This window comes from Semicossyphus pulcher, unplaced genomic scaffold (genome assembly GCF_022749685.1).
Source record: "Semicossyphus pulcher isolate SPU_LCO1_2020_fin unplaced genomic scaffold, fSemPul1.0.p SCAF_5, whole genome shotgun sequence".
Classification (NCBI taxonomy): Eukaryota; Metazoa; Chordata; class Actinopteri; order Labriformes; family Labridae; genus Semicossyphus; species Semicossyphus pulcher.
In genome coordinates this window covers 15,100,013-15,122,721 of record NW_027211726.1, presented here as the reverse complement: position 1 = coordinate 15,122,721, position 22,709 = coordinate 15,100,013, and the positions used below count along the sequence as shown (strand labels likewise).

Below are 22,709 nucleotides of genomic sequence, written 5' to 3'. Positions count from 1 at the left end.
AAACACAAACATCTTTAATAAATGTTCCACGAGGACATGCGTGCACATGCAAACTTTCTCGGTCATTAGTGCACACACATACACAGGAGAGAGAGAGAGAGAGAGAGAAACGTCTCCCCTAATGAAACCAGTGAGTCTTTGATGTTTGAAGCCCTCCATACGTAACATCAAAACATCCCTGGGCAGGAAGAAAACTCTAAAAACTAGCTGCCGTCTAAAATATTCTGGATGGTGCTCACATCTCAGCAGGATTCATTCAAGGATGCCCAACGCAGCTTTAGGCCTGTGCAGCAGTCCGTAACTTTAATCAACGGGCCTTTAACAAGAGTACTAACACGCATTTTAGAGAATGAAGTGTATAAAAAAGGTCTAAAAACTGGTTTACATGGAAGCAGATACAGCTGGTGTGTGTGAGTGTAACTGTAGACTCCAGCGGCAGACGCCTGTGCTGTTCCAGTAAGCGACCCCAGTGGGACACTCCCAAAGCGGGGGAACAACAGACGGCGTTTAGAGCTCATTTACAGACGTCTGCCCGACTCCAGCACCGGCCCGATCTCACCCAAACCCACAGGGAGAGGGAACGACTCCATCAACATCCTGCTGCCTCACTGCGAGCTGGAAATGATGGAGTTTCAATTAAAATGAAACCATTAGGATCATCAAGATGATGATGTAACCCGAGCGGCAAAAGTTTTCCTGAGCAAAGAAATTAAAAGTGATGGAGCATGTGCGGTCTGACATCTGTAGGCCTTTTATATTATTTTTATGGATTTCAAAGGTTTATACCCCTGTGTTCTCTGTATTTTATGTATTATTATTATTATTTATCATTTTCTCCATTAAACTGTATCAGAGTAATAAACCACTGAGATCCTGACACATCTATTGAAAGCTGTTTTTTGTTAGCAGATAATGGCCTTTACAGTTTGTCTTTAAATCTCACTTCGATATTCTAATGTAAAACTTCTAAAAAAGTCAGAGTTAGAGTTTTCACTTAAGGGTTAACTTTAAGAGCAAAAAATAAGCACTTTAGAGCTACTATATCAAGCTGTAGCTTTAGCACAGCAGTGCTAATGTCAGCTAGCTAACATGCTCACAATGACAAAGCTAACGAGCAGATGCTAAACAAGTATAATATTGTATCACTTCTTATACGACTGTTCATGTTGCGTTTTGTGAGGGAGTTAATTAGCTGAGAAGTAGTTACAGGGGAGGGGAGAGGTAGTTATTGCTATAAAGCTAGTTTTAAGCGGGAGTTTGGCGTTCTGGGGAAGAGAAGACCCATGTTGAGTGAGCGAGAGCTAAGCAGTTAGCCAACCTGTTTGTGGTTTTTCCAAGGACACCTCAACCTCGGGTTAGCTGTTGCTGCGACAAGGAAATAAACCTGGGCTCTGTTGAGCTAGCAACGCACAACCTTGTTCTTCCTCAATTTGTCTAGCTACTCCACAACGCTAAAATATTTACCATGTTCACCGTCTACATTGAGAGTTAGCATGCTAGCATATAGCTAAGTAGCTCTTTAACACAAAATACAGGTTAGGGTGATGTTTGTCATTCAGTAGGGATAAGGAACAAAATTACAACAATTAATTCTACGGTGTGCCACCTGATAGTCATTCAGAAGCACAAGTGAACCCCATAGCCGAGGGAAGAGTCAGGAATTCCCCAAACAAACTCATCCTCTGGAGACCTGTGCGTTATCTAATGGGAATCTGTTTAATGATAGTTAAGGATTTTCAATATAATGGTGGAGGGAGCGACCAACAGACATCACAGTCCCTATAGCGATGCCGCTAGCGAGGCTAAAAATAGACTAATGGTCGGCACGATTTCCTGTCAAAACAATAAAATCCCTCAAACTAAAGTAAAAAGTCAACTCTCCTTAAACTCTGAAAGTTAAAATGCACTTTAGCTTAGTAACTCCCCGTTACTTCAACCTGCCAACGTCCTGATTTCAACGTCCTGTCTGTCTAACGCTCTGGCTCCCCGAATTCACATGTGATCGAAGTGGCAGCCAGGCGAAAAACAAAACACCTCTGGTGAGCCTCATCAAAGGGAAATGTTGCAGCCTGCCTGACGAGAGCGCTGAAATATTGATGCCTCGCGCTCTTTATGGCTCTCATTAGGGAGAAGCGGGAGAAAATGGGACATTCTGGCTCCTGCCGTCCTAATAGCTTCTCTGGGTGTTTGTTTGTGTATCTTTGTGTGAGAGGAACACTGCTAGCATGTTTGTGAGCGCAGACTTCACACGGTGTATGAGGACGTGTTTTGATGTGTGTGGTGGGCTTTGTGTCGCTGTGGTGGATGGTTGCGTTTAAGGTTGAAAGTGGATTGAAGTGGGATGTTTCGGGTCTAGAGGATTCAGTAATGGTGTCATGATGTTTTAAAGACTCGTCTTGGCACAAAAGCACCAACTCCCCCTCAAACAAACCAACCCCGCCTCAGCACCCCCCACCCTGCCTGGGACCCAGCCCCGTCTGTCTGTCTGTGGTATGTGGTGTATGTGGCGGGGCTGCAGCAGCTGAGCTGAGCCAGCTATTAAATACCCCACAACCACAACTGTGACTCTGATTGGCAGGGATCTGTTCCTGAGCCAAAGATTAACAGCTTTGAAACAAGTTTGTTTACAGCAAAACAAGAGAAAAAGTCTGTATCAGACTCTATTTTTGGTTGTTAATGAAGCCGAGAAAGAAATACAACAATATTTTGCTCACATCAATGAGATGACGAGTACAATGATTCATTCATTTGGAGGAAATTATCTGCCTCTGTAACAAAATTGGGCCGTAACAAACTGGAGCCGATGAATACCCATCATTCTTCTCCTCTATCAGTAATCATATCATTATCAGCTAATTAGGCTAGTTTTCGTCCCCCGATTACAAAGGCCTCGTGCTGCCTTCAAGGAAATGTCCCCTTGAAGGTCAGCCAAGCTTTGCCCCAGTGGACAACCGGCAGCATGTTGAGGGTCCTCGGGTACTTTTCACCCCAGAAAATAAGAAACATTAAAAGGGAAAACACAAACAAAGGAAGGATAGAAACCAAAATACAAGAAGAAGGATATCGTGTAATAAAAAGCACATACACATGGTGCAATTATGCTACTTTGGATACACACACACACACACACACACACACACAGGCATAGGGTTTATATCTGGCGTACACCAAAGTCTTTGTTTTTAATCCGCTTTTTCTTTTGCCTTCTGAGTTTTTTTATAACAGATTTTTTCCCCAGATGGATCTGACACAGTTAAATAAAGTTTTAGATCAATACGAAAAATAAATGTGCGACAATTGAAATAATCAGTTCATGGTTTCAGTCATGTTAAAGGCAAAACGCCCCCAAAAATAACCCGCTCCAGCTTTTTAAATGTCAACAATTTCTGGTATTTTAAGTTTTCCATGTCAATAAACTGAACATTTGGGTTATTTGGACTCATGTTTGACCAAAATATAACAGTAGAGATGTTACCATGATCTCCTGGGACTGGTGAAAGTCATTTTATGCTACATTTTGACGTCAAATTAACCAAATAATCTAACAATAATTCAAGGTAATAATCAGTCCCTCCAGGATTTTTCGGGCTTTTTCTGTGATTGTTGCGACCAAAAAAGCAGCAGCTTTTATAAAAATGTGCAATGTTCTGAGGCTTTTTTTTTTTTCGTGCAACACATTTCACGTCCACTGTGAGCAACTGTTGTCTTCTGACATAATTTCCTGTCAAGTTCGGTGTCAAGATGCCAAATTAAATGTGTACAAATTGAATGACACTGAAGTAAACAGCCATGAAATGCTCTCACCGCACGTGCACATTCAATATGCGCAAGAGAGAATCTACACGTTATTTATTATATTCACAGTGTTGTACTCTTTATTTCTGGTGCTGTGGCAGCTTTAAACAATTGATAAGAAACAGGGGGATGTTCATCTCACTGCACAATGAGATCAGCGATGACACAAACATCAGTAACAAGTAAGCAATTCAGTAAAAGATCACAACAGTGCAGACCTCAGGTGATCAATATTTTGACTATCAAAGAAGTGAGTTTGGTGACATTAATGACTTCACGTGCGAAGGGAAACAGGATGATCAGTCAGAGTTGTGGAAAAGATGCAGCAATTAGCAAAATTGTCAAGAAAAAGTTGGTTGAATTTGCAGGAAGGCAACTTTGCAACTTCCCGGAGGGACTGAATAATCAGCAGATTCACTGAAAATGAAAAAACTCATAGCATGAATGTTCAACTTTATATCTATAACCGTTTTTACATAAATAAATTATATGTATTTAACAATTTCCTACATTTCCTACATGTACTACACGCCCATTTAAACCCATTTAAACCCATTTAAAGAGCTATTTCAGTTCAATTACCAAGATTTCACAGTCATCCCATGAAAAAACATCTGGACCCTCATAATTAACTCTGAGCAGATGTTACAACATATTAAATTTAAATGTATTCCAAGCTGAGTCCTCTAATGGACACCGAGTCCCTGTATTAATTACAGCTCAGAGGATGACAAAACCTGCCCGGCTCCGACAGCCAGCGAGGGATTATGGGAAAATCTTTATAGAAGAATCAATTACGCCCAAGACGGGGATAATATTGTGTTTACATCTATAAAGGGTGAAATAACCATTTAAACCCAATTTATTTGTAATAAGTCCCTCACAAGCTAATCCTCGCAAAAATAGTAAATAAAAACACGTTTGGTGCTTTGAAAGAGCTGTCGGAGGGGACATTTCAGGTTTTTATTAAATATCAGCGAGAGTTTGAAAGGATTGTCTCTGTATCTACTGTGTATCCGACTTTAAATATGAGCGGAGAGTCTTAAGGATATGGCAGGAATCCTCTTAAGACACGGCCATTATCCTGGATTGGAGGATAATGAAACACACACGCGCACGCACACACACATCCTCTCTTCCATACAAACACACATACACACACTTTTTGCCGGGGGGCGAGTGATTAGAAGCAGATTAAAACAGGCGGGCCACATCAAACAGCATCAAACACACAAGCCCCTCTCTGGAGGACCCTGTGTGTGTGTGTGTGTGTGTGTTGGTGGCAAAATTACCATTGAAGGAAAGAGGAGGAAAAAGGCCCTGTATTAAAATAATCACATGCTAAGTATTCACACTCATCCAGGATCGAATTTGGCACACATTTAACACACACTTTCTCTCTGGGGAGGAAGAGGAGGGGCCTGGCAGCCGCTACTCTCACCTTCAATCTCTGTCACTCATCTCTTTAATGATGCCCTGCTGACACACACACACACACACACGCCATAGATCCTATCCCGTACAGGACATCATAGAGGTTGTATTGTGCCACCTGCTTCCTCCTGCCATGTGTGCCAATTACTGCTCGGACATCTGCAGGCAGCCGGCAGCACGATCAGGAACAAAAGAGCGGGCTGATGTGAGTCACAAACACACACACACACACACACACACACATACATACACACGCATACTGAGAAGTTGCTGATGGATGGTTGTTAAGTCATCCCTCACGGCAGCTGTCCTGCACAAAGAGACACGCCCGCGTCTGAGCGCTGACACTGACAGACACGCACACACTGACTGTAGCCAACAGCTGCTCAATATATAACTGTTCAGGAGTTTTTGTGAGCTTCTTTTTTGTTTGTTTAAAACACTAAAATATACTCGCTTCATTTATGTTCATTTTTATGTCAGGGACAGGAAGTTCAATGTTGCAGATTTCCTGTTTAAAGGCCTAATCTTTGTCTGATGGCACAAGTGAAAGTACAAAGACCTTCTCTTTTCTGTACTTCTATAAAACTTCTACTTCCTGTTTTCCCTTTCTAACATCTTGTAAACACGTCTGGGCTACATTTAAGTTTCCTTGATGATATTGTACACACAAAGTTTTAAGGCTGATACTGACGTTAACAAAACCAATGACAAAAGGGGGCTGCATGGTGGTGCAGTGGTTAGCGCTGTCGCCTCACAACTAGAAGGTTCCTGGTTCCATTCTGTGTGGAGTTAGCATGTTATCCACCTGCATGCATGGGCTTCCTCCCACAGTCCAAAGACACGCTCGTTAGGTTCACTGGTGACTCTAAAATTGTCCGAAGGTGTGAATGCAAGCGTGAAAGGTTGTCTGTCTCTATGTCCAGGGCGTACCTCGTCCTCGCCCAATGACACCCGGGACCCAGAACAGGATAAGCGGTATAGATAATGGATGATATACATCTCTTGGATTTGTTTTAATTATGATAAAAATACAAACTGGGCGGGACATTTCCCAGTTGACAAATTGACCTGTCTCTGGTGGAATAGACGTGATGGTGACACTGTTTCTAAATTACCTACAGCTTGTTTAAAACGAAGGCACATTTCTTGTAACTTATCAGCCAACAGATACACCAATACAATATATGTGTTATCTATTTATAAGGACCAACTAAGGACAAGCATTGAAAATTAGCAAATGCTGCAAACTCTCTGTTCGTGATCTGTAGGTTCAACGGCATTTTCCCTATCAAATAAATAAATACAAATATCTGCAGTAACACTAATATGAGCATAAATATCGGCCTGGATAATTTATCGGTTTAACGTGACAAAACATGTAACCTACAAACACAGGTGACTTTTCGAACAAATACATGAACCTGAGAAAATGCAGACAGTGTTAGCGCCCTGTTTAAGGCTAATCATCAACCTACTGTCAGCACCACAGCACCAGTTTATAACTAGAGCCAAACTTTATGTAAGGAGAGGGCAGTGTGTGTGTGTGTGTGTGTGTGTGTGCGAGTGTTTGTGGTTGGCTGATTCTCTTAGCTGGACACTAAACGATTGATCTCACTCAGCAGCTATCTGCTGATGCTGAGGTTCACAAAATGGACCTGTCCTGTGTGTGTGTGTGTGTGTGTGTGTGTGTGTGCTTGTGTATGTGAGCCAATAGCTTTTACAAGGCTGGGGGCAACAAGGGCTGCTTGTTGACTTGGCATTTGGACTAATTTTATTCATGAATCTAGGAAGCATCTCCTCTTCCCTATTTAAATTGAATTGTAATTGTAAGTTTAATGTTCCCAGAGTTGCAACAAAGGAGGACATTAAAAAAAAAAAAGTTCCCTACCTGGCGTCAAAACAGCTGGAAACATCGCTAACACATCATCACGTGAACCAGAGAAGACCAGAAATACCAACCTAACCTGGCAACAAAAATCTTTCCGAGAGCCAACTTGGCTTAGTTAGTAGGGCATGAAGTAAAGAAGCAACAACAGAGAAAAATGCTCATCACAAATGGAGCGACGCCTGAGAGCTAGTTCAGGCAGGCAGCTCGAGCTGCACTGATTTCACACCTGACAAACACTTCCTCCCAATGTGGCGCTCTATTTAAGCTGCAAGATTTCCGGTCTCTCCCTCTGCTCTTCTCTTTTACAAGGCTGGCAGGGGGCAACAAGGGCTGCTTGTTGACTTGGCATTTGGACTAATTTTAATTCATGAATCTAGGAAGCATCTCCTCTTCCCTATTTAAATTGAATTGTAATTGTAAGTTTAATGTTAAACAGATTTATGTAACACCTCAAAGACCTTTGCACAAGAGCATTTCAGGTTAACATTAAAACCGTAAAGTTGGATTCGACATGTTCAGAGCTTCACATTCTGTTAGAAAGAGTCAGGACTGATGTTGCAGTTGTACATAACATAGTTTGTTAAACAGAATCACAAAGTAAAAAATTAAATTTTCCATACAAAGGCTTTAAATTGTATTTGAAGTATTTTACCGCCAGCTGCACAAAGTCAGGCAGTCAAAGAAAAAAGGGTTTAGAGATGGTGGTTTAAATTTGGAAATAAAGAGCGCAGGCAGCGCTACATTTAACTTACTTTTTTAGCTACGCTTTGACTTTTCAGGCTTTCTACCTGCCTGACAAGATAAATCAGTCACTCCTTCAAATATTTACAAATGCATCCAAGTCTATTTTTACTCGGGGCCTGAACGAACAGAGGCGCGTCGTGCTGGATGTTGAGTAAAAAGGCTTTGAGTGTGTGTTTGTTTTCACTGCATCCTGTACAACCTCACAAGACAGAACAAGCATTGGTTCTGCTGTTTTATCTTTGTAACCAGCATCAGAGTGGAGCACGCAGGCAGAAACATTTGAGTTTTCGAAGACAACCTCGCCTATTTTCAGCTGAGTTTGATCAAACCTTCTTTCTTTTTTGTTCCCTCCATCTTTAAGGACCCCACTCCAAATGAGTCCTCGATAACTGCCCCGACCCAGATTCACCGTTTCTTCAACCATCCAGAAACATACAAGGAGTGCTCTGTGCACGTGTTTGTATTCAGACATCTGTAGTTGAGTTTTCAATTTCCGAATATAAAGGGTTAACATCACCCTACAAAGGACTTCAAAGGCCCCGTCTTGGGGTAACTATGGTTACCTTTGGAGCCGCGCTGTTGTTTGGGTGTGTGTATCCTGATTGCCCGCTGTCACGTCTGATTTGACGCACAGCGAGACACCGGGGCTACAAAAGGGGACGTGGAGGAGAAGTCAGTCAGCTGTGCGACCGTGTTTGGGATTAATGTCCCAGAGTTGCAACAAAGGAGGACATAGAAAAAAAATGTTCCCTACCTGGCGTCAAAACAGCTGGAAACATCGCTAACACATCATCACGTGAACCAGAGAAGCCCAGAAATACCAACCTAACCTGGCATCAAAAATCTTTCCTAGAGCCAACTTGGCTCAGTTAGTAGGGCATGAAGTAAAGAAGCAACATTACCCAAAAACTCAACATGAAACCATAGCAGGAAGTGAGAAAATGAAGCTAACTTGAAATGCTAATTATTAGCTCCGGTTAAAGGGGTTGAAGAAACAGTTCAAGATACAGCGAAATGTGTTATTTTATGTTTTTTGCCATGAGTAAGAAGATACACCACATGAAGCTACTGCTAGCAGCACTTTAGCTTCTTTAGTTGTAAGCAGAAAAACAGCTAGCCTGCCTCTACCCAAAGGTAACAAAATGTACCCTTGAGCACATTTGAAGCTAAATTATTCAACAATTTATATCTTGCTAGTTGATGTTTAAACTTCAAAGGTTCTTGTAGGTGAATTTCAGAGCTAGCTTCTTTCTCTTTCCAGTGTTTAAGCTAAGCTAATTGCCCGCTGTGCTGGTGACTCTGTCACTGTTCTGCCAAGATAAAGTAATTTTTACACTTCAGGTTTTGTCCAGAGTAAATAAACATGATGTAACATTTTAATTAGTGAGCTTAAAAGGTTCAGGTAGAGGGATTCAGTGAGCCTAGCTCTGTCAAAAGTAGCAAAATCCCTGTTTCAGTCTTGTGCTGAAACTATTTTATGTTTCTTGCCAAGAGTAATAAGACTGACACCGTTTGAAGCTACTGCTAGCAGCTCGTTAGCTTAGTTAAGTCGAAGCGAAAAAACATCTAGCCTGGCTCTATCCAAAGATAACAAAATGCAACCACCAGCACCTCTGAAGCTAAATCATTTAACAATTTATATCTCACTGAGGTTTTATGGTGCTTAAAGGTGGATTTCAGAGCTAGCTTCTTCCTCTTTCCAGTGTTTTAAGCTAAGCTAATCGCTTGCTGTGTTGGTATGTGGCTCTGTCGCTGTCCTGCTGAGAAAAAGTAATTTTTACACTTCAGGTTTTGTTCAGAGTAAACAAACATGATGTAACAGTTTAATTAGTGAGCTTAAAAGGTGCTGGTAGAGGGATTCAGCGAGCCTGGCTCTGTCAAAGGTAGCAAAATCCCTGTTTCAGTCTTGTGCAGTAATGATTAGCTAAGCCTAGCGACTGCTTGCTGTAGTTTCATACATGCTGGACAGACTTAAGAGTGATACCGCTTCTTTCAACAAACGCTTGTCAAGAAAGCAGATAAGTGTAGTTCCACAAATGTCAAACTATTTCTTTAAAAGAGGAAGAGATATGAACCAGCATTGTGGTTTCTGAGTAACTGTGGAGTAGAGAAGTGAAGGAGGCACTGAGATGTAAAATCAACAGCACTTAAAAGATGTTTTCAAAGTGAAGCAAAAACTGCAGCAACACGAGTCAGACCAGATCTCTAAACAGCTCGTCGAGTGTGGACATTAGTGAGCTTACACAACCCATCACATCAGCTCTTACCTTGCTCATGTGAAACTCCAGACGTCTCATGTACCTCTCGATGGTTTTGATTTGCTGCAGAAAGACACACACAGCACAAGAATGTATCTTTATATACATGGCTCCATTGGGTTTAAAACTGCAAACACAGTAACATGCATGTCTGTACTACAGTATATAATGAGGCACAGTTTTGAAGCCTGAGCTAACATGTCAAAAAGAGTGACATTAATGTACAATTCAAGCCATCCCTCCTGTCCTATCACTCATTTTCTGTCTCTTCATCCTTTTTGCGTCATTTCTTATTCCCTTCAGCCCCTCACTCCTCCACTCTGTCCTTCCTCCTGCCTTTAGTTGTTTTTTTTCCTCCTTCCTTCAACTCCTTTTACATCAAAGAGTCCCCCAGCACGCAGCAAACTCAGACCGGTTGCTACAGTACAAGCTCCTCTCCATCAACTCACCTTGTCAAGATCGTACAGCACTCCCTGGAGGGAAAGAAACACACACAATCACACAGTGAGTACAGATGGACAACACAGCTTAGGCTGTTTAAGTTGTGCAAAGCAAACTGCAGATGTTTGGCATGAAAAATATCCTATTAAACAGACTTTACAGAGGCAGCTTCTGCAGGCTAAAAACAACCAATTTCAGCGTTAAACCCTTAACACGTATGTAGATTCAGTGGATGGTTGGCATAGCGATTAGCATAGCATCCTAGTAAACAGGGAAAAACATTTTGGCTAGGTTTAAGAGACAAAACTGTTGACCAGCTTCTCGTATGCCCCAGCTTCATTTATACACTTACACTTAAGATAATACTTGTAAGATGAGCTTTGGAGATACTTTGGACAGAGACAGGCTTGCTATATCCAGCTAAGCTAAGCTAACGTTCTATCGGCTGTAATTTTAATACCCAACTCTTGGTAAGAAAGCAAATAAGTTCATCAAGATTTGGGTGGTGCAGGACTGAGCCGTTACGTGTATTTAAACTGATGTGTAGCGTCTCACCAGGCGAGAGTTCCTCTTCATGTCCTTCATCAGAGACATGAGTTTGTCCAGCTCTGTCTGATGAACTTCAAGATACTCACTACAGGACAAACAAGTAAAACACAATGATTTTGTTAGGGAATTAAAACACAGATGAGGCAAAAGTAATAGCATCCAGCAATGCAAACACACCACTAGAAAAATAGTGTGAATAACGACAGCAATATCAGAACATTGGTATAGAAACATACAGTATGTGCACTTATGTTAATTAATGGAGAAGACAATGGTGTGTAAGTGTTGTCGAGTGTAAGATACTCACTCCAGGCCTTGTTTGAGTGCCGTGTAAACCTCCTCCAGTCTTTTGGGCTGTGGCTCTCTGGAGCTGCTGCCCCCCTTGTGTCCTGACAGGTGGGGCTTCTTTGGCTTGGACTGGGGCTTCTTCGGCACCGCTGAGTTCCCCATGAAGGAGTTACACCTACACAAATAAAAACACACGTAAGTTAGTACAACATTGTGTGAGTAATTTTCGTGTGTGAGTAATATGTTATGATGACTTAACGGTACAGACAGTTGGAAAAAAAACCTCTGTGAATTTAAGGCCGGTGCAGAGGAAGCGATAGAAGCAGGAAGTGGTACAAGTTTTGCATCAAATGTGTACTACTTCCTGGATTCTTCACTCAGTCAAATCTCAATACACACAGTTGATAACTATTGTTGGATACAGAGTGACCTACACTCTCCAATATCTGATGTCCAGTACAAATAAAACATCCACTGTTTTGCTTGATATCCCGTAAAAAAGAAGCATCTTATAACTCAGAACCTGCCTTAGAAATCTAACTTTTTTAGGCTTTTTCAGTATAAACATAATACAGAGACAGCTGGGTGTACATACACGGGCATATTGCAAACAGAAAGAGGTTATAACAAATTCAGCATACCTCTGATCGTGCCTGTTTGCCAAAATGTTAACAAAACCTGCTCCGCGGAAAGCTAAATGACTCTAAAGCAGCATTAAACTTCACGTTTACATCACCAGAAACTATTAAAACTGTTGCTATAAAACCTAATGAAGCAAGAAAGAAATATAACAGAACAACAGGGGAAGTTTGAAGGATAGTTGGGATCATAATGTCCGCAGTTTAAAACCCCCCAATTCAGAGAAACACACACAGACACCTCTAACAGAAATCAGGCGAGGGATTTCAGATAACCCGGCCTGCGGCTGCCCATAATAATGAAGCATTACATGAGATCTCTGTATTATTTTACTGAGCTTGTCCGCGGGTCGCTCTCTGCATGAATTCATCTCATTTGTCAGATGGACAGAGCTTGTCGAGTCCGTTCACACCACGATAACTCAATCGCACAGGACTGACACACGTAACCTACATGTTATTCAAATACCATCAGCACCTGTCAAACGGTCACGCGGCACAGCATAACCTCAGCATGAACCTCTTCATCAATCACAAGTAGGGACACGTATCTGTGAACAAACAAGTGATTCACGCACTCCACTCTTGGTGTTCGACCTGTGCATAGTGGCCGTTTATCTTCTGCTGGAGTGACGCACAAACACACACGCACACAAAAACGCACAGAGGCACAAGAGACTCCCAGCAATCAGTGACATTCAAGAGTTCTTCACAGTTTTCCCTGCAGCTTTAGTAGTTAACAGACATCACTGTGACCGACTCACGGGGGGGGGAAGCCAAGAAATGTGGAGTTAATCAGAGTTCATTAGTTGATATAATCGTGTAAAAGGCAGTGACACAGGCTCCTTTAAATGGCAGCATGTAGAGCTGCAACAATTCAGTGATTAATCGAGTGAAAGAGAATCAATGGCTGATTGAAATTTTTCCATGAAATATCAGCAGAAGCAGATAGCGTCCTCCAAAGGCACAGAGCTAAATTGCATTTTTTTCCTACCATAATGACATTAGCTCCCCATGATAGCATGATAGGACTGAGGTTGAAAATCGGCGAACTGGCCCTTTAATGAATTGTTTGGTAATCAGAAAACAGAGAGAAATGCTCATCACAAATGGAGCGACGCCTGAGAGCTAGTTCAGGCAGGCAGCTTGAGCTGCACTGATTTCACACCTGACAAACACTTCCTCCTAATGTGGCGCTATATTTAAGCTGCGAGATTTGCGGTCTCTCCCTCTGCTCTGTCATTGCCACCGCTACCCTGCACCAGTACTGCGCTCATACTTTCAGCCCCACCACCTCAGCATCCACCTGCAGGCTCCTGCTGGGGGGGCTTAAGATGTTATTGCATCACTCCTCAAATTTCTGCTCATCAACTGATTGATAAAGTGAAGCTCTGCAAATATTCTGATGTTTGATTATCCATTCAACTATCAGTTGTTTTTTAGATTGAGCGATGTAGAGTAAGCAAAGGGAAAATGCACCTCACAGTTCCTTCCTTCCATGTTTGGTGTGCTTGTTAACCACTTATAATGAGTCACAGATTATTAAAAGGTCTGATTAAGAATTCTATTAATAGTTGAAGTTTCTATGTTCATATATAGAAGTTCAGCCCACCCTGCTGCACAGAATAGCCTTCTCACACGTCTCCTCTCCTCACATCAATCCCTTTTAAGTCCCACTCATCTTCACCCTCTCGTGCACATTTCCGCCTCTAAAACCATTACAGATTAAGCTGACAAATGTCATTTCCTCAGACTTAATGAAATGATCCTGGAGTCATCTCGGCGACGAGGCGACAACCAATTCCAGCGCTCGACATGTTGGAACGTGCCACGTCTTGCTGCGTGCCAGCGAACGCAGCACAAGTGAAGCTAAAGCTGCCACAAATGTAGGGCAGCGCTGAATGAGAGCGCCGCGTAGCCCTGGGGTCACACGAGCTGTAGCGTACGAGGGTCTCTTGGTGGGGAAACACACACAGAAACACACATAGATGCAAATGCAATTCCATACCGACTTATTATTGTGTGCGATACGCATGCATGTGGAAATGCACACTGAACATGCACATGGGTAACACAGGGACAGTACGTCTTCATGAGTGCCCGCAGAAGCCGCATCTCTGCAGCTTTCCACCCTGCTCATTATCAGAATGGTTACATGTCAGTCGCTGTCAGTCGCCCACACACCCGGGTCATTCCAGCCAATTACCCCGCTCACAGTCTGAGCGGAGAAAAGAGGGGGAACGGCGTCTTCAAATAGGTCCTCTGAGCGGGGACAGGCCTGCTGAGGACGACCAGCCATCAACAGAGAGATCATACGAGATATTTCAGGGATGCGGGCGAGCATTGTCTTTGCCTGTGATCTCTCAAGAACTTTATCAATGTCAAACTTCTCAAAGCCATGTTTTGGCTGTGAACGAAACAATTTTCAGGAGTTAACTTCCTGGTTATGCAACAGAGCGATGATCACTGCTTAAGAATTCGGCTCCTACAGGATCTTCAGACTTGCTGTGGCTCGCTGAGTGTCAAAGTTTTGCTCCCGATTACTGAGGCAGTTAATTCCTTTGTCCTGCCAGTGAGGCAGATTTTAGAGGATAATGACCCCTACCTAAAGTGGTTTTTACAGCACAGACTCAACGTATTTTAATTTGAAGGGTAAAACATTCAGCAAAAATATCAAGAATAGTATTCGCTGAAGGCAAAAACATCATTCGTTTAAATGTGTCGTCTTTTCCATCAATGAATCACCAGGTATTAAGAATGTTCAGTGAATGAAATTACCATGGTTACCGCTTCTAAATCAGAAAGAACACTTAACACGTCATCTGGGGACGAGTCACACATTATGTAAAAGTGAGATTAGCAGGTGATGACGTTAATATTTGATTGATCAAAAACAGTAGAAAATCAAGCATGCACTGAGAAACTGACTGACTACTTCACAAGAGGGAGGGAGCTGAAGGCACGATGGAACCAAGACATCTATTTTCTATGCCGCTTACCGTGTTCAGGGTGGCGGGGGGCTGGAGCCTATCCCAGCTGTCATTGGGCAAGAGGCGGGGTACACCCTTGACTGATCACTAGTCAATCACAGGGCTGACACACAGAGACAGACAACCCTTCATGCTCACACTCACACCTAATTTAGGAGTCACCAGTTAACCTAACCAGCATGTCTTTGGACTGTGGGAGGAAGACAGAGTACGTCTGAAACCGGGATTCAAACCGGCAACCTTCTAGCTGTTTGGCAACAGCGCAAACCACTGCACCACTGTGCAGCCTGAAACTAAGATAAACTAAAATAATGCCAATAAAACTGTGAAGGAGTGCACTATTACCTCTAACACTAAACATATCTTAATGGAGGTTTTTTGCTGTTTTAAAGGGGCAGTCCATCAATTTTAAACATGAAGGTGAGTGTACTTCTTAGCCTGTAAAACTGTTCAATAATGCAAAATGATGTGGCTCTAAAGGTGCTTATATATAGGTATAATAAGTCTAGTCTAAATATAGACTTTTACAAATATAATATAATATAAATCATCACTTATGAGCCTCTATACATGTGTTGGTGAGTGTGTGTGCAGACCCTTGTGAGACCCTTCCCTCAGCAACTATGCTGTTGTTTTGCTTTGCACGGGAGTTTAAATCTGTCTCTTGCAACCACCACAGCTTTACAGACGTACTAAATCAGTGGAATACCCCTTTAAAGTTAAGATGAAACGGCATTTCGAGAGTATCTAGCTTCCGTATCGTGACGTATTTCCGAGTGAAACAGGGCGTGCAGGCGGGACATATCATTAGAGGGATTCGATTTGATCGTTGAGAAGTGGGCGTAGACAGACGTTCTCCACAGCGCAGTAGCTAGCTAACTGACCGAGCGTTCTTGGTGCTCTGCGGCTAAATGTTGCAGATTGATTGACAGGTGGATGTCATGATATTATTGGTTAAAATTGGTTGGGATCTAGCTTACGTAAGCACATGTGATATTTTGCTTTACAGGAAGAAAAAATGATCAGATTTTGCTATAAGAATATGAAGAAATGGATTTTCTGTATTTTTCTTGGCCTATATTACCGGGGATGTGATCTAAAAGGATTAAAATGATATTTTTCATTTCACCTTGACTTTAAGAAAGATATTGATAATGAAAGAATGACTATTAATGCCTGATCTACTGTTAAGACTTCATTTGATGACCCTCATTTACAGCTAATATTAGTAGTTTTTGGCATCATTACTTAAGAGCTTAATCTCTAGAGCGACAGTTTCTGATGATATGATGCTTAAAATTTTGCTGCATTTTTTGGGGCATTTCAGAAAATGTTACTATTATTTGTGCATAGATTAACTCTTCTAGGTATTTCTGCTTACCGAGAGCGTCGTTCCTGTAGCGTGCTGAACCCGGCGAAAGACTGACTCCGGATTATGCCGTTGGGCCCTCCGGGGGAGTGGGTGCCGGCCGCCATGATCTCTGGGACTCGGGACGACACTCCTGAGAAAACACAGGCACATAAAATCCATCACATACAAGCCCTCTGACGATATTCAGACACCGAGAGGAGGATTCAGGATCGGGGTCAGCAGCACATCATGGTTGGAACAAAAGCATCTTTTGAACTCAATTAGCCCCGGTCTATGTCAACACAGAGGTTAACTGGAGTGCAGGGAGCTTTATGTAGCAGAACAAAGTATGCTCTGTCTGTGAAGCGTCATCATGATGTGGATGAGCAGCATTCAGAGCCTGCGCTAACACGTCCAGACTCCTGCGGCCTGCCGTCACCACTCAACAAACATACTTTAACTGTTACAGTCTCATGTTTTCCCTCTTCAGGCAGGTGTCACAAAACACGAGTCCTGTCACTTTACATTCAGCGCTCTGTGTGCTCTGCGCATGTTTTTCACCTGAAGAGGTTTACTTCTCTGAAAGTGCAATTCATCAGACTGACAGGGGTTTAAAAGCAGCAGATGAGGCACAAGCAGGAGGCAGCAGATAATGGAGGACAGGACCACAGATCTGCTGCAGCTGTTAAAGACATGTTTGCCTTCAAAAAATGTAGTTTTTCTACAATAAATTCCAGATAAACCAATAGAAAAGTGTCCAATGATGGCTGAGGTATCTAATCAGCTTCTCTGATAGTTAAAGCGTCTCTTATCACAGTGTCTATATTTAGCAGCCTGTCAGATCTTAACCCTTTCTTAAGCTGGAGATGTGAAATGACTCTCCTGGGCACTTTGGGAACGAGCTGAAAATAGACGGTCCACGTTTAACTGTCAGATAATCATGCGGCAGAGACGAAGTGCCCAAAGGGAAAACTTCACTGAGATAACTGAACGACAGTTTTAAATATCAGGTTGAGATTTTTTTTTTCAGATCATGACGCAAATGGCGTCAGGTTGGCATTAAAACTTTGGGAAGTTAAGTGTATATTTAAAAAGGTATCTGCCAACATGACCTGTTGACATCATCATCATAAAATTAATTGTTACTTATTCAGTAACTGGGGGATGCAAATTCTGATATGCTATGATATAATACGGTACGATACAGTACGGTGCGATACAGTATATATGATATGATACATTATATATGATACAATACGATACAGTACGATGCAGTGCGATACAATACGATACGGTACGATTCGATACGTTATGATACAATATGGTACGATACGATACGATACAATACCATGCGATACAGTACGATACGATGCGATGCGATACAGTATGCTTTAATATCCATAAAGGGAACTCTGCCTTGGACTCGACTCCTGCACAGATTTGGCTGTCTCCACAGAACAACCAACAAATAAAAAATAATGAGAACCATCAATAATAAATCAAATATGTTAGTATCATACAAGAGTTGAGTCTGCATTCACACCAGCATTTTTCACACTAAACACCTACTCATCAACTCAAAGCTATCACATCCAAATATGCATTAGTCGAAGAAGCTTTGGCTCAACTGACCAACACGCTGAGCTTAGTGTTAATAGTGTGATGACTGTAAACACTGCAGCGAGGAAGTACATTTCTCTACAGTCATTTCTCTCTCATTAATCTGAATCACTTCACAGCTGAGCTGAAGGAAAAGTTTGGTGGACACAGAAGAGCCCGGAGGATAGAGACAGATTTGTCAAATCAAATTTAAGTCCACTAACAAGCAGAGGAATCAGCAAGTGAAGCCTCAGTATTCAGCTCTCCTCTGCTTCTGCTCGTCTTCCTCACACAAATGAGAGACTGACCCACAGGGTTACCACTTACACATCTTTGTAAAACAGAGTGACAAGCACAACATGAGTTTTCTGTGTCTGTTTGTGAAGTATCCTGTATTTGTACATGCTCTATTTTTTTCCCAATTTCCACTTTTCCATCTATTTCTTGCCACCATAGGAAAGACTACCACTGTAAGACCAGGCTCGTGTCGTCATGCCTCGTCCACAGACACCTCAGTGCTACAAGAGATTAAGCTAGCAACCTGATACCCCTCCTCTGGTCTGTGTGACGGACGGAGAGCCGAACAAAGACCCAACATGGGGTCCAAGGAAAGGCAAGAGGCTTGTTTTCAGTGGGGGGACAAAAGGCTGGTGACACTGATACTGTTCAGGCTATTAATAGCAGCTAGCTCACTTTAACTCTGAGGACTCTGATGGCTGTGACTCAGGACATGACACACCACAGGCCGGATGGACATATTGGTCTAGAACAGCATGATCTGGATTGATTGGTTGGATGCAGCCAAAAATATCTACTTCGACAGACGGATGTTTTATCTATGAGAAAACATTTAGGAGTCTGAGGATTTTTTTTTAAATTTTAGGCTAACCTCAGCTAGCGTCGGGCTAAATGTTTCGACATCAATTTCAAAATACAATTAAATCTCCGCAAATTATTTATTGTACATAAACAAATGACTAAATACTTATTGGAATGTTGACGATTGTTGATTGATGTGTGACGAACAAACCGTGAATTATCACCAGTTTCCTCCAGCGCTACAGAGCGTTAGCCTCTTCATGTCTGAGAAGGCTCAAGAATTTCAACCAAGTACAGTTGTCTTTTGGATAAAGCTTCAAGTTAGCATCTTAAATTTGCATTATTTCAGACTGAAGTTGTAACTGATATAATTTGGGAATTACATTCATCAAGTGGACAGAAATATGGCTCCAAACAGATGCTAACATTGCTACACGTTAAGAGCATGTGTGCTAACCATTACCAGAACAGTTTGCTAACGTGTTTGATTCAAAATCTTTTACATTAATGATTGTCGTATTTTTTTCCCCAACACGTTTCTTTGAACCTTTTTTCTCCTTCTTTCCTGGTCGAGTATTATTGAGGCTTCTCTGGAAATTGTAGATGAAAATTTGGACTGCAGTTTGGGTACAAATTCGGGGGCACATCTTGCTACACAGCATGGACGATCTCAAATCAACGAGAGAAGCCAAATCAAAGATGATTAGATGGATTACCTGCATTGCCCCATAAGGAAAGGGATGTTTTTCTATCTTTTAACATGCTTAGCAGTTTTGTTGTAGCAGATTAAAACTAATAGCCTTGACGTCATATTTAGGAGTCAGCTAATTTAAGTAAACAGCCTCTGCTTATCACATACAAAACAGACGTGGGGTTGTAATTTCTAAGTCACATGTTCCCCTGGTAATTCTTGTCTCATGTGAATAGGCCTAATGAATCTAAAGGATGAGATAATAAGAGGAAGTAAGGAGAATGCGTGTGGAGGCCTTGGAGCTGGTTAAATGCAGCCTCGACCGACCTTAGATGACTGATTCTGAGTTGTTGCTTAAAATATCAACTATTCCTTCACTTGGATAAAATTGGATGAAAATTGGCAGATAACAATAACATGATCATATCATCATCATGATATGTTTCTGCTGAAAGACTGTAATCAGTACATTGCATTTATCCTCCTGCTGTAACCACAGTTGAAGCTAGTGAAAGACATTACAGGAGAGCAGCAATTTTTCCCACAATGCTTTGAAGCATTTTTGGTCCATTTTGTCAGCGGATGCTCAACAACAGCACAGTTTTCTGCCTCGGCTGTTTGTGTCTCTGACTGTCTGACTCACACTCTCCTAAAAGGAAGAGGAGTGGGTGGCCGATGATGGTACATTTTGTTACCTAATAATGCTCCAACAGCGGAACAGGCCGGACTGTGCACTTCCTGAACATTTACCTTAGATGTAGACGCAGCTAAATAGGGATGACAATGACGGATGAGGACACAAAGAAGGTAATAGCTGTTTCCCCAATTAGTACAAACAGGTAGGTGTTTAATATGAGGATATTTAAGGGGGAAATAGCAGCACTAACACAATTCAAACAGGGATAATAACCTTACATTACCTCTGAGAAAAAATGTGTGCTCACTAAATACTCTAATGCAGACTGCACGAGGGAGCCTGTATTACATTTACTCAGCGTTATCAGATACTTGCCCACCAATCATCTCTCGTCTTCCCCTCCTTAATAATAAAGTCAATAGTTTTAAGGCCAACGCATTACTTCCTGCTAAGTATTGCTTCTCTTAAGTATTTTCTCTTGTTGTGTTTTCACAGGTCACATTTTTGGCATGAGTGGAATGCTGAACGCACACACTCACATCCAGCCTTTCCCATCCTCAGCGAGCCTCTTCAAAACATTCGAATCAGTGTTCCCAACGTCTAAAAACACACACACATTCGTCCACAAAGCCTTGAGTTCAGCCCCTGAATCATAAAAACCTTTCCTCTGCACCTCTTAGTGTCAGCGCTCATCTCGTCTAAAGAGGCTTTGAGAACGGGGAACAACAATGGCCGCTCGCAGCGCGCTCTGGTTCGATGCCAGCAGCGAGCCGTGTTGAATTCAGCTGCCAGTCAGTCCATTCACAGCTCCTTCTTCTCTGCCGCTCTCACGCTAAACAGCCTCAAATGCCCCTGACGAGATGCGTGAGTGCGTTTCATTGGGGAGTGTGTGTGCGTTAGATTGATCAGTATGCTGAGCTGTGGTTTGGACACACAGGTTATTAAAGGGGGGCTGGCATAAGAAAGCAGAACACCTGATGTAATCTCAATTTGCTTTTGTCTCTCTGGGGTCCATGTGCATTAATGCATTAGTCTCACCCCCGAGTGTGTGTGTGTGCTCTGAGTGCTTGGGGGAGACAAACAGACTGGATAAGTGAATGAGGTATGAGAGAGCGTCTGAAGGTAGGACAGAGGAAAGGAGGGAAGAAGGAATGGATGCATCTAACAGCAACAAATTCTCAACGAAAGAATAGAAAGATGTCAGTGACTCCCAAAGCAACATATACGACGTTCTACGACCATAGTGGAGTACCAGCGTCAGGAATAGCAAAGAAAAACGTGGAGCTTTTGTGGAGTTTGTGAAACTGTTTGGTTAGATTAAGGCAAAAATCAACTGGATGAGATTTAGTTTTAATGTTTGGGTTCAAATAGGTTCATTAGTTACGTAACTTACACATAATAAGTCATAAATAACTGACTTTGGGCGTAGCCACACACGGGACACAAACACTAGTCTAGTCGTCAAAGGTCCTCTAACCTGCACAGGCTTTCTCCCTCTTCATACTTCCTTTTGTGCTCCTGTCCTTATCACTACTGCTAGCTGTAATAATCTGCTTACACAGAAGACCTAAATGGTTGTGTGTTTGAGGGTGGTCCGTCTTAAAAGGGAGAAACACTAACTGGACCTACGAGAAGGAGAAGGACACAGGATTAGTTTGGATATGCCAGGTGAGGGTCATGTGACTGAGGGCTGCAGCATAGCTAACATTGATGCTAGCAAGCTAATCTCGCAAGTTAACGGCTAGTTTACACAATTTACTGCGGGTGTGGCGTTGCTGGTTTATGATTTTTGGACAAAAAATGGATAAATGGCAGGAAAATTCATCACTGAAATATTCTGTCTCTTTCAAAAGAGCCGTTTTCTCTTGTATTTTTTGAGCAGATATGTGACCACAACCAGAAGAAGCTCTTCTGCTGGATGACAGATCCACACATTAAAAAGAGTTTGGGTGGTTTTCTGACACAGTTGTGATACAGCAAGTGGAAATTTTAAATGTAGTCTAAAATATGATTTCTTAAAAGCCACGTTGGAAGATTATTTGCAACAGAGTGTGTCATATTTTGGAGGGAAGTTAGCTTGCTACAAGCCTAGCCTAAAAACTTGAATTACTATTTCACAGCATCAACTAAACATAGGTTCAAGAATAAAGAAACTCAGCAGGTTGAATGACAACATTAGCTGTGAGTTTTGCTCATTTTGAAGGACAGTTGTGTTTAGTGCTTCTTCACAGGCTCCTTTCTCTTAGCGTACAACGAAACAAGCTAGCAAGGCTAATCAAAATTTGGCTTTTGGCTGCCTCCATCAGTCAAATACACCCCACAGACACCCAACATGAAAACATCTGCTGAAACCTGTTTCTTTCCTTCATTTGAATCCTCCATTCATGTTTGCACTCTGGTGACACAGATATTTGAAACATTTCTCCCACCGAGGTCGGCACCTTTCTTCCCCTCAATGTCACAATGACTCACTTTCTTCTTCCGTTATTTCTGTAGTCTGTTCTATTCTCCTCACTACTTCTCAGTCTCATCCTTGTGCTCTCTTTTCACTTCACTGTACAAATACATATATAAATATATATAG

General features: G+C 42.1%; 1 protein-coding gene across 3 annotated transcripts in view; it reads right to left on the bottom strand.

The window, feature by feature from the left end:
* Positions 1-22,709, bottom strand: part of ripor2 (RHO family interacting cell polarization regulator 2) — a 63,342-nt gene that overhangs the window by 10,843 nt on the left and 29,790 nt on the right. For all 3 annotated transcript variants that reach the window (XM_069681428.1, XM_069681429.1, XM_069681430.1), the window contains exons 2-6: positions 16,410-16,530; positions 11,420-11,575; positions 11,119-11,197; positions 10,572-10,595; positions 10,132-10,185 (exon numbers count right to left, since the gene is read on the bottom strand). In XM_069681428.1, the coding sequence (XP_069537529.1) occupies positions 10,132-10,185; positions 10,572-10,595; positions 11,119-11,197; positions 11,420-11,575; positions 16,410-16,530 (434 nt within the window). The remainder of the gene's footprint in view (positions 1-10,131; positions 10,186-10,571; positions 10,596-11,118; positions 11,198-11,419; positions 11,576-16,409; positions 16,531-22,709) is intronic.